Below are 12,303 nucleotides of genomic sequence, written 5' to 3'. Positions count from 1 at the left end.
AAAAAACGTTAGTTTTAGTGGACTGAATTGTGGATGTCATTAAGTGTAAGTAGTCCACCAAAAACATTATTAATTTTTAAAATTTTAACCATTGAAATTTTTTATTATATTTGAAGTTAAAATTTAACGGAAATGACCAATATGGCAAAAATATGTCTTTAAGGGACCAATCTGGGCCTTTTTTTCTTTAAGGGACCAATCCAGACCTTTTTTTTTCTTTAAGGGATCATTGTAAAACTTAAAATGTCTTTAAGAGACCAATAAATTACTTAAGCCCAAAATTTTCAATTCTTTTACACTTTTTTATCATTATTTTTGGAGAAGTGATATATCATTATCAACATCAACTTGTAGACAAAAATAGACATCATCTCTCTTTTCACTCACATCATGCAATTCGAGATATGTAAAAAATATTAAAAAATGCAAAAAGTGTATAAGGTCAATGCTACGGTGGACCACCTTCACAAGTGGTCCACCATGGACAAGTGATCTACCGAATATGAATTTTACAAAATTCACAGTTGGATTGAAAGTTTATATCGTATAGATCGTCCATAAATTTTTTTTAAATTTTTTGAAAATCATTTGATATGTTATTGAGACCCATCAAGATTTACGTTATTTAATAAACCGTTAATCTTGATGTGTCTCAATAACATATCAAATGATTTTTCAATTTTTCTAAATTTTTGTATGGATGATCTATATGATATAAACTTTAAATCCAACGGTAGATTTTGTAAAATTCGTATTCGTTATAATGTTATTCATGACTGGTACACCATGGACTACTTGATGAAGTGGTCCATATTAGAATTTACCGGTGTGTAAATGTTGTATATTTATTTGATATTAACATTTTTGTTATTTTTGTGCATACAGTATACGGTCAATATACTTAGGGAATATCATGCCTACACTTCATATTGGTCATCTATATCAACTACTACTCTAACTACTATATCAGCATATTTTCATTATCTCATAACTATAAATTTCAAATTCATAAGACCCTTACTTTGCAATTACAAATATTTATTTTATAGATACCTTTTTAACCATATTGTCAACACAAATACAAACCACTAAAGTTCTTTATATAGTAGTTTAATTAATATCTATAACTGAGATGCACTGGACCACATAAAAATGTTTTTTTTTTATGAAAAAAAAATGTGACCATACTAGAGGGAACCTACAATTAGAAAGGTTACAAAATAGAAAACCAAAGAAAAATGAAGTCGGTAGCGTGACATTAAATATCCAACTTAAATCGTTAACAAGTCTCCCCTAATAATAATCATTCGTCTTAAAATTGAATCTAATTCAATACTATAAAACCGACTTGTAAAATAATGGTTGTCGTCACTTATAAACATATATTCAAGTCATTTAGCAACCGATGTGAAACTTCTTAACACATTCTCTCACGCCTAACATTATTGAACTTAATACGTTGATATAAACGACTGATGATCAAATAGCGAAAACCTAATAACATGTGACCCAACATATCGTAGAGAGGCTCTGTTAGTTCGAAAAAACTCAAATTAGATTCATAGTAGAAACAATTATTAACCAGAATTTACTTCTCCACGATCAATTTTGAATTACCACAGCTTCATAGTAGCAACAAACAAAAATACTCCCTCCAAACACAAATATAAGAAGAAAAAAAAACACTTTAAATTTTGGACACAAATATTAAAATATAAGCAAAGTCAACTACTTTTAAACTAATTAATACAAATATTCCTAATATACCCTTATTTAATCACTTACACTTATTTCATTTTTCAAAAGTTTATGTGATTTTCAAGGCATAAATCACTTTCAAATGGTGATATATTAAACTTAACTCATATTTTGTATTAAACCAAAAAAATTAACTACACTTAACTAAATTTCTTAAACACCACATAAACGATTTTTTATTCTTATATTTGTGTCCGGAGGTTAAGTATTTAGTTGAGGCGGTGCCAGTAGGTGAAAGCAAGTAGAGAAGGCATGTATGGACCCAAATGCAAAGAGTAAAGACCCTACACTGTCTCTAAATTGGTTAAAGTAGTTTGTCGTTTTTGGGACCGATTAATTTCTCCTATCATGTCTTTCCATTTTCAACTTTCACGTTTCATTTCTTTGCTTCTATTGTTTGTTTGTGTATACGCAAATAATTTGAACCTTAAAAGCCGCATCAACGGGCTTTTTTTGCGCTTCAATTTTTTGGATTTATGTTGCTTTTGTTACAACAACAAAAAAATATAACTAGACATTATTCAGTACTAGGCTTATTATTGTGTTAGTGTCTCCATTGTGGAGACTTGAGAGATTCTTTAGTCGAATCTCATGTTCAAATTTTCAATTTCATAATCATATATAGAAAAACATTGATATAAATAAATCATAGAGTAACATTTAATAAACATAAAAAAAGGACGGTATTAATGCTGAAAGCCATATGAAAATAAATAAGACTTGACAATTCGTAGTACGATCCTGTCACATTTCCATACAATTTATACTAATTGTTCAATTGTCATAGTATTCCGTCCCATCATGTAGCTGTTGTCTGTGGTAGCATGCAAATCAAATTGTCCTTTTACCATGCAAAAAAATTCCGTTTGAATCAAATTGTTCACTTCAAAAATCTTACATTTTATTAACAAATTAAGATGAATATATATATATTTTCTAAAATGAAGAAAAAAAAACACTCACAAAAATAAACAGGATCTTTATTTTTACTTCAAAAATATAATAAACAAGACCTAAAAAATCTTTCTAAGTACATATTTATATTTTCCTTTGTTATTATATTCCATCCAGTAAACTCTAACCAATAATCACAACACTAGCTTTGTGAATGGCAATGTGGTGTACATGCAGAGAACCTGTCAAACAACAGTACTATTGGTAGCTAACAAGACTTGACAGACAATAATTTTGGACACAATATAAAGATGAATATCCTACAACGAACCACTAGATAAAACTTTGTCGTCAAAGATGAAATGGTATGTAGCTATTAAAGATGTAATGTGTCTGATAATGACCTAACTCCAGACACACACATATATAGTTACATTTACATGTGACAAAGATGTAACGCTATGTAGCTATTAAAGATGTAAATGTGTCAAAATATTATCAGGTATAGTTGCATTTACATTTTTTAAAATTATTATCAAGTAGTATTTATTATGTTTTAATGTTAGTAGTGTGTCCAGAAGATAAAATGTGACAATTGAACTTATAAGAAACTAATGCTATTTTGTTGCATGTGTCACGTGTATAACTCACAGCACTTACCCAAAGTTTTTTTAATTTTTTATTTCACCTTCGGTATCCGGCTCTCCGACTCACTGAATCACCTAATATAATTCAAATGTTAGTTTTAACATCAAGTGATTCAACCTTCCAATCGCAATTACGGGAATCAAAGATTCTCCCTACAAGTTCAACTTGTCACCCTACCAAGTTCAGCGTGTCAATCAATCACTACTAGACAACAACAAAAATTAAGGCTATGATTCTCTTTCTTTTTCCCCTTGTTTATTTCTTACAGTATCACTAAAAAATTATGCTTAGGTTAGAAACGTCATAAAGGCATTTATAAAGTCTCATTTAATTTGATTTTCATACCAACGAATGACTCAACTAGAACTAGTTACTGATATCTTCAACATAAACAAACCATAAAGAAAAAATTGAAAAGAGATCATGACTTGGCAAAAGCCTCAAGGCACTGATCAGTGATCACAGTTTTCACCAGTCACATTACCCAACCCCATTTGTGTGTTATTGTGTGTCCCTTTCACTCTACCTGTCACTGATCTCATAGGAAACCAAGACTACACTTGATGTATACATTGCTCCTCTGTGCAACCTCAGAATAACAACAGCCACAATACAACAATAATTAAAAGCAGTGCTAGATGTAGATAACGACTTCATAAGAAGAAAAAAACACCCCCCTTTTCCCTACAACCAATCCAACTGTACATAACCCTTTTGAAAAATCCAAACATTAATTAACCTTAAAGTTAGAAACCCCAATCCCAAATAAAAAAAGATAAAACTAAATGCATAATAAATAAGCTACCACAAACAAAGGGACTTAAGTTGAAAACACCCTAAAGCAAACCAACATAGCAATTCAAATGCTTAAGAGATCAGGTGGCGGCGATTGAGGAGATTGAGGAGGATGTTGATGATCCTTAGAGGCTGAAGTTGGAGATTCTAAAGCATTTGATGTTGATAAAGAGGATTCTGTGATTGTCGAGTCTCCTTGTTTAGAATCGGGCGACTTTGGAAGCTCTGTCAGAATTTGAACAACTTCGCGCATAGTTGGCCTTTCTACTGCCTGTTCTTCAACACACAGAATGGCTACATAGAAAACATGCATGACCTCATGAAGAGGAACTGAGGAAAGTCTTGGATCAAGAACTTTTAGAACTCCTTCCTTGTTGGAGTCTGTCATTTTTCTGACCCATTGCACAATGTCCACACCATCACCGAATTCTCCTACTGGTTTCCTTCCAGTTACAAGCTCTAAAAGAACAACACCGAAGCTGTACACGTCACTTTTCTCATCAACTTTCAATGTATAAGCATACTCTGCAATCAAATAACAAACTCATAAATTAAAACATCAAACTATTCAACTCAAATATAACAGTAACAGCCATGTTAATTAAAAACAATCTGCAAAACAAAATACTAGTAGGTGAACAAGTAATGCAGTAAACATTTTGCTGCTGTGAATAAATGTCTCTATAGATATAGACTATAGCCATGACAATGGAATTTTAACTAACCATAGGTGGGGGCTATGATTAAAAAATCAAACAATGCATTGCTACCTAACATTTACTTTCGGTACTAAGATTTGAATTAATTAGAAATAGATTAAATTAGGATACAAATCAATAGGTCATTTGTGCATAATGAAAATCAAAGTCAAGACAGGTACATGCATGGAAATCTATGTTAATTAAATGCATCACTTCAATATCTACAGTCTATACCTAAACCATTATGTTGGGTCGAATAGTCAAAATTATGAGCAGTGATTAAATGTACAATTATGAGCAGTGACTAAACGTACACTACAATTATGATATTGGAAAAGGAAATTCAATGTAATTCATCAATGTGTTGAACTTGATTATTCAATGTAATCCATCAACGTGTTGAACTTGATTATTACCTGGAGCTATGTATCCATATGAACCAGCAATAGCAGACATGCATTCAGATGTTCCGGAATCTTGCAAGAACTTGGCAAGCCCAAAATCAGCAACATGGGCTTCATAATTTGAATCAAGAAGGATGTTGTTTGATTTCACATCTCGATGAACAATAAGCGGGGAACAATCATGGTGTAAATAGCAAAGTCCCTTTGCGGCCTCCACGGCAATTTTATACCTTGTATCCCAATATAAATGACCACCTTTCTTTCCATGAAGAACTTCACCTAAACTTCCATTAGGCATGTACTCATAAACCAAAAGATTTGTCTCGTGATTTGAACAGAAACCCAACAACCTAACAATGTGCCTGTGTCGGATTCTCCCCAATGTTTGAATCTCAGCATTGAATCCATGATCATGAGAAGAACCTCTGCTCATAACCGGAAGCCTTTTAACAGCAACGAGTTCCCCATTCGGCATTGCCCCTTTGTAAACAATGCCAGCACCTCCTTTTCCTATGATGTTATCTTCCTTCAAGGAATCCAAAACATCATCAGCAGTGAAATCCAAACGTTGAAACGAGGTCAATTTCCATGCACGAGCCTCACTAGCCTTCTTCAAAGACCGAGCCTTGAATATCGCTGCAATAGCGAACACAATGGAACATGCAAGCAACCCAATAACAAGCAGTAGCTTCACAGTAGACGAAAGATGACCCTTATCATGATGAGATTGGTTAGCACCATTAACAACACCATCTTTACAAGCACCCAAATAAGGGCCACAAAGATCAGGGTTTCCCAAAAAAGACGTGTAGTTAAAGTAACTAAATTGACCAGTACCAGGAACCAAACCAGATAGATTATTATACGAAAAATCAACAGAAGTTAAGCTTTGCATTGAGGATATCGAACCAGGAATACTACCAACTAAATGATTTCTCGAAATATTCAAGTAATTCAATATCCTCATACCCGTAATCTCATTCGGGATAACCCCGGATAACTCATTATGACTAAGATCAACGAAAGTTAAAAGCTTGCATTGACTAATCTCAGGAGCAATAGGACCCGAAAACTTATTATGACTAAAATCAATCTTTGAAAGCTGTTGTAACCTTCCAATCTGAGATGGAATCTTACCAGAAAACATGTTACCATCAAGAAGAAGCTTCTGCATGCTTGAAAAATTCCCAATAGTAGGAGGCAAAGTTCCTGAAAGTTGATTATTTGACAAAGTAATTTGACCAAGATTAACAGAAACAGAATGAGTTTCAGGAAAATTTCCAGATAAATAATTATCTTGAAGCTCAACTTGAGTCAATTTTGGTAAACCAAACAGACCCTTAGGAATTGAACCATTGAGATAATTATCACCCATACGAATCCTATTCAAAGATTCACAATTACCAAGAGATTCAGGAATTGGACCAAACAGAAAATTCCCAAGAGTTATCAAAGTTTGAAGATGATTCCCAGAACACAAATAAGGTGGAAGTGTTCCAGTTAACTTGTTTGATGAAATGTCTAAAAGAGTTAATCTTCCGTTTGTTCCCAAACTCACCGGAATGTTACCGGTAAAGTTATTTTCCCATAACTGAACAACCTCCAACCCCGGCATATCGCCGACAAACTCCGGTATAGCACCATGAAGCTTGTTTCTAAAAAGATTCAAAAGTGTTAGATTCTTCAGTTCACCAAAACTTGTCGGAATCTCACCGGTTAACATGTTATTAGACAAATCCATTGATTTCAAACTTTTCAAGTTTCCAAGCTCCCATGTCAGGGAACCAGAAAGTGCATTCACCTGAAGAAACAGTGTGTCAAGTTTCTGAAGCTTCCCCATCTCCGACGGTATCTCGCCGGATAAACCGCAGTAAGCAGCATCGAGACGGATAAGCTCAGTTAAGTTTCCAATCTGCGGCGGAATGCCGCCGGTGTAAGTGTTGTAGTAACCGATGTAAAGCTCACGGAGACTTGTTAAGTTTCCGATCTCCGGTGGAATAGTTCCGATAAGTTCATTACCGGAAACAGCTAAATACTCTAACCTTTGCCATAGTCCATACTCCGGCGGGATCTGACCGGTAAAGTAGTTACCTCCAAGATGCAAATGACGGAGATTCGGAAGCTCCGTCACCGCAAGAGGAAGCGTTCCGGTCATGTTGTTATTGTAGAGATCAAGAACTTCGAGATTCTTCAGCTGAGAAAGCTCAGAAGGAAAAGTTCCGTTGAAGACATTGTTGGAGAGGTTAAGATACCGGAGACCGGAGACGGCGGAGAGCGGCGGAGGGATAGGACCGGAGAATTTATTATCAGCAAGTGAGAGATTTGTGAGAAATGGGAGGTGAGAGAGATGATCGGAAAGTTCGCCGGAGAGAGTAAGTCCGGTGAGGTTTAAGGCGGTGACGTGGCGGCGTGTGTTGCATGTTACACCTAACCATGAACAGTGAGTGGTTGAAGTGTTCCATGAAGAGAGTGTGGGAGGGGTAGAATCGGTAATTGATTCACGAAAAGAGAGAAGTGCACGGTATTCTGAGATGGGAGCAGAGAGAATATGGTGGTGGAAATGGAAGAGAAAGAAAAGGAGAAGAAAGAAACGCATTTTTTTTGAGTTATGGAAGAAAAGTGAGTGAAAATTGAAACTATATGAAAGAAAAGTAGAAAACAAGACACACACAAAGTGTGTTTTGTGTGGGTAGAGTAGAGAGGGTTGGAAGGAATGGAAGGAAGAGAAGAAACACCACCCACTATTTAGAAAGTGAGAGAGTGAGCTTTTTATTTTTATTTATTTTATGACTTTATGGTTGAATATTTTGGAATATGTCTCCTTAAAATAGAGGGAATTTTTTTTGATATGGATTTGAACTTTATGCTTTTAATAATTATTTGGATAAATATAAGGGGTGGAAAAAGGAAAAAGGAAAAAAGAAAAGAAGAAGTGGAGTCAATCATTTGAAGGACTTGCTGTCTTGTTGATTTTTGAAGGTTGAGTTGGTGAATTAATCGTTCAACCATTACCAAATCTCTAATTTTATTTATTTTTCTTTACTTTTTATGACTCTTGCGATTAGATAATTGTACTAACTACTAAGATGATGATAATGATAATGAAGTTTTATTGATTGTGTGTCTAATGTGCATTTGTTTTATGCAAAAAGGTATTTGATGTAATTTGAAGTTGCTTGAATATTAATTTTATGGCTAATGCTATGGTGGAAGTGGTCCAACGTGGACGAATGATCTATCGAATATGAATTTTAGAAAATTCACTGTTAGATTGAAAGTTTATATCGTATAGATTATCCATAAATTTTTTAAAATTTTTTGAAAATCATTTGATATGTTATTGAGACACATCAAAATTAACGTTATTTAATAATAACGTTAATCTTGATGTGTCTCAATAACATATCAAATGATTTTCGATTTTTCTAAATTTTTCTATGGATGATCTATATGATATAAACTTTCAATCCAACTATGAATTTTGTAAAATTCGTATTCGTTATAATGTTATTCATGACTGGTCCACCATGGACCACTTGATGAAGTGGTTAGGGATGGCAATGGGCGCCCACGGGTGCGGGTTTGAGTGATACCAAACCCACACCCGAAATCAACACCCAAACCCAAACCCAAATCTGTTCAGGTGGCAAAACCACACCCACGCCCACACCCATTGGGTTCGGGTTTTTTACACCCAAACCCACAACACATTTTGTACTACTTTGCAAATTTAAGCAAAACAAGGTAAATTTAAGCAAAAACAATGGAATTTAAACATATTGTCAATCACTTAGCAAAAACATAGGTTTAAAATTACAAGGGAATTTAAAATTACAAAATAGTCTTTCAAGAAATTAAATTACAACTAAACCAAAATTAAGTTCTTCCAACTTTCAAGCAAAATTCAAACACAATTTTGGTTTGTGGTTTGTGAAAAACCTAATTTTACTTTTACACTTATATATATATATATATATATATATATATATATATATATATATATATATATATATATATATGGGGGTATTTTGGTAATTTTAACATGTTTCGGGTGGGTGTATGGGTTTCGGGTGTGGGTTTGAGTGATACCAAACCCACACCCATAATTTCGGGTGTCACCCAAACCCAAACCCAAACCCAGACAATTCGGGTTTCGCCCGTTGACTTGGGTTTGGGTTCGGGTGGGTCTCACGGGTTTGGGTTTTTCTGCCATCCCTAGAAGTGGTCCATATTAGAATTTACCTTAATGTTGTTAATGTTAGGGTAGGCTAGGATTTTGCCTTTAGATATGTCTCATTATTATACAACAAGGGTTATCTTAACATGTGCACTAAAGACACATGTTAAAAGTTATAAATATAGAAAATTGCATTTAATGTTAGCAAATTTCAATATATTATTTCTATTTTTGCTTCCTTATCATGTGTCATTGATGCACATGTTAACATTTTTCATACAATAAATAACTTTTTCTTTTTATTATACAAATAAATTGGATTTTTTTTACTCAAAAAAAATTATTAATTTTTGGTTAAGTAGCCTAGTGACTAGAAATTTCATTTTAAATGTGGATAAATGAAATGTCTGAAATTCGAACCCTGACTCTTACGTATATAACACGATGTCCCTACCAACTGAGCTAAACTTTGTATTTCTCTCTGGTACCAATTTGAGTGAACTAATTTAGCTTATTCAAAAAAAAAACTTTGTATTCAACTTTTTACATGTGTGTCTTTACATCATAACAAAGGAAAATTCTTCGATAGGCAGAAACACAAATGACATGTGTTAGGCATACTCACAAAATCATAAAAATAAAAGAATTAAAATAATGTTAATTGATGTGATTATTTTATACTCGGTATGACACAAAGAATGAAGTGAAAGAATAAATGTGATTAAGGTCCACTAACTAGTGGAAATTATAAGAAATGAAGGAGATAAGATGGACATCCGCTAAGGCTTTCATTAAGGCTTATTATTCATAACACTCTCATTTGGATGTATGCGTCTCGTTAAAATCTTACTAAAAAAAATAGTACAACATCTTTTACATGATATATGTATTTCTACCCCTTAACCATACAGTCATCTATAAGACGACAGAGACCAATTTTTATTATCAGTTGTGAGATATTCTTTTATAGTCACGTGACCATGAGAACACATAAAAAACAATTAAAATAATATAATATAAAAAAAAATTGAAGTCCACATTAATTGGATGAATGTCTGACCAAATGCAAAGTTTTGGTCTAAAGACCATCCAAGAATATTTTGTTGTTCCAATATTCCATTTAGGAGTGACTTTGTGAAACGATCTGCTAAATTATCACACGAACAAATTTGTTGAATGCAATTATATCACTATTTTTGTAGATAAACTGCAATTCTCTTGTATGTATTGAGTTAGAGACCTCAACTATACACATTTTCGACCGTCTCATGTAATACTAAAAGTTCTGCATGATTCGATGATGTTGTTGTTATGGTTTTTCTTTTTTAGAATACACCTTTTAAAAAATTAATTTTTCAAGATTTATTTTAAAAAAAAATTGTGTTTTAAAGCCCTTATCTAAACTCAAACCAAAAAAAAAATTTGATATTTATACAATACCATTAATTCAAAACAGCTATTGAAACAATTCGCATTTTGTTATGAACTATTTCTAAAGAATAGCAATAATAGAGAAGGAGAAGAGAAATGAGAGAAGAGAAAGGAATAGACTCTTGTTATTATTCTATTCACAAATGTGTATTTACATAGAAATAAGAGTGTCATTTATAGGACACACTAGGGGACAAGAAAACCTACCCCATAATGGGCATTCATTACATATTATTCATAACACTCCCCCTTGAATGTCCATGAAGGATATTCTTTCTCTAAAAAAATTCAAGTGAAGGAAAACGAGTACATCATCATTTATGTGTGAACTGCCTCATTAAAAACCTTACCAGGAAAACCCAGTGGGACAAAACCACGGTGAAGGGAAAAAGAGTGCAGAACATATTTATATCTCCCCCTCATAAAGACAATTATTATACATGAGATGAAAAATCAAATAATCTTCTGTACTAGCTGCTCCAAAGTTTTACTAAAAGTTGACTCTGTAGAAAAATCTGTCATATCTTCTTTATTATACTCTTCTCTAAATTAGCATTGCGTCTGATATTATCTTCATGTTGAGTTGTTGCAGGAACCATCATTTTGTAATAAAACAACGAATTTCTTGTATGTGTTGAATTACAATCCTCAACAAAAACATCTTCTCAACTTGCTTGATGTAGTGCTAAAATCTTCACATGATTGGATGATATTGTTGTTTCTTTAAAGTATAAATAATTGTATGTTTTGCTTTACTTCAATATTTGGGTTGGATGAATAGGCAAAAATAAAATACTACGAAATTATAGCAAATATATTAGTGAGCTTAATTGAATTAAGTTATGGTACTTCAGGACCAATTCAAATTATTCATCATTTTCTTGAGGCATGACACATCAAATGACATTGCAACCATTTTTAGTATACAACAAATTATATTTGTCAATGTCAAACTGTTTTAACATTTTTGCTATATAATCTTATTTAAATTATAAATTTAAATGAGAATATCTCATAAGCTCTTCGGGAGTCTAGATGATATTTTATCATTAATATAAGCCTCGGATATAAATAATTCATTGTCAAATATAAATAAATCCTTCAGGGATCATCATTATCAAGTGAGCTAGTAAAATACGTTAAAACACATATTTCACATGAATTGAGTATTTTCAGATGCTACTCAACTTAATTAATTTTTGAATTCACTTCAGGTGAATATGCTTCTTGAAAATCAATGATTGACATTTATCAATATACTTGAATAACAATTCAAACTCTAAACATTTTGTTTTTATTATTTTTCTCTTGAAAACTTATTCATATCGATTTATCTCCATCTGCAGATGAAATGGACTACTGGTCCAAAAACATTTCGCTTTGCAAAGCTAGTTTAATTTTGTATCAATTACGTCTATCTTATTTAGTCAATCATTTCATTGTCTATAATCCTTAATAGACTTTGATTTATGATCCTCATTGTCATTTATCACAT

General features: G+C 32.8%; 1 protein-coding gene across 1 annotated transcript; it reads right to left on the bottom strand.

The window, feature by feature from the left end:
• Positions 1-3,510: 3,510 nt before the first annotated feature.
• Positions 3,511-8,221, bottom strand: LOC123907690 (leucine-rich repeat receptor-like serine/threonine-protein kinase BAM1). The gene is made up of 2 exons (XM_045958053.1): positions 5,213-8,221; positions 3,511-4,620 (listed from the first exon to the last, which is right to left on the bottom strand). The coding sequence occupies exons 1-2, from the start codon at positions 7,794-7,796 to the stop codon at positions 4,160-4,162; spliced, it is 3,045 nt and encodes a 1,014-aa protein (XP_045814009.1). The 5' UTR covers positions 7,797-8,221; the 3' UTR covers positions 3,511-4,159.
• Positions 8,222-12,303: the final 4,082 nt, after the last annotated feature.

Source organism: Trifolium pratense, linkage group LG2 (genome assembly GCF_020283565.1).
Source record: "Trifolium pratense cultivar HEN17-A07 linkage group LG2, ARS_RC_1.1, whole genome shotgun sequence".
NCBI lineage: Eukaryota > Viridiplantae > Streptophyta > Magnoliopsida > Fabales > Fabaceae > Trifolium > Trifolium pratense.
The sequence above is the reverse complement of the archived record's forward strand: the minus strand, read 5'-3'. Positions and strand labels throughout refer to the sequence as shown.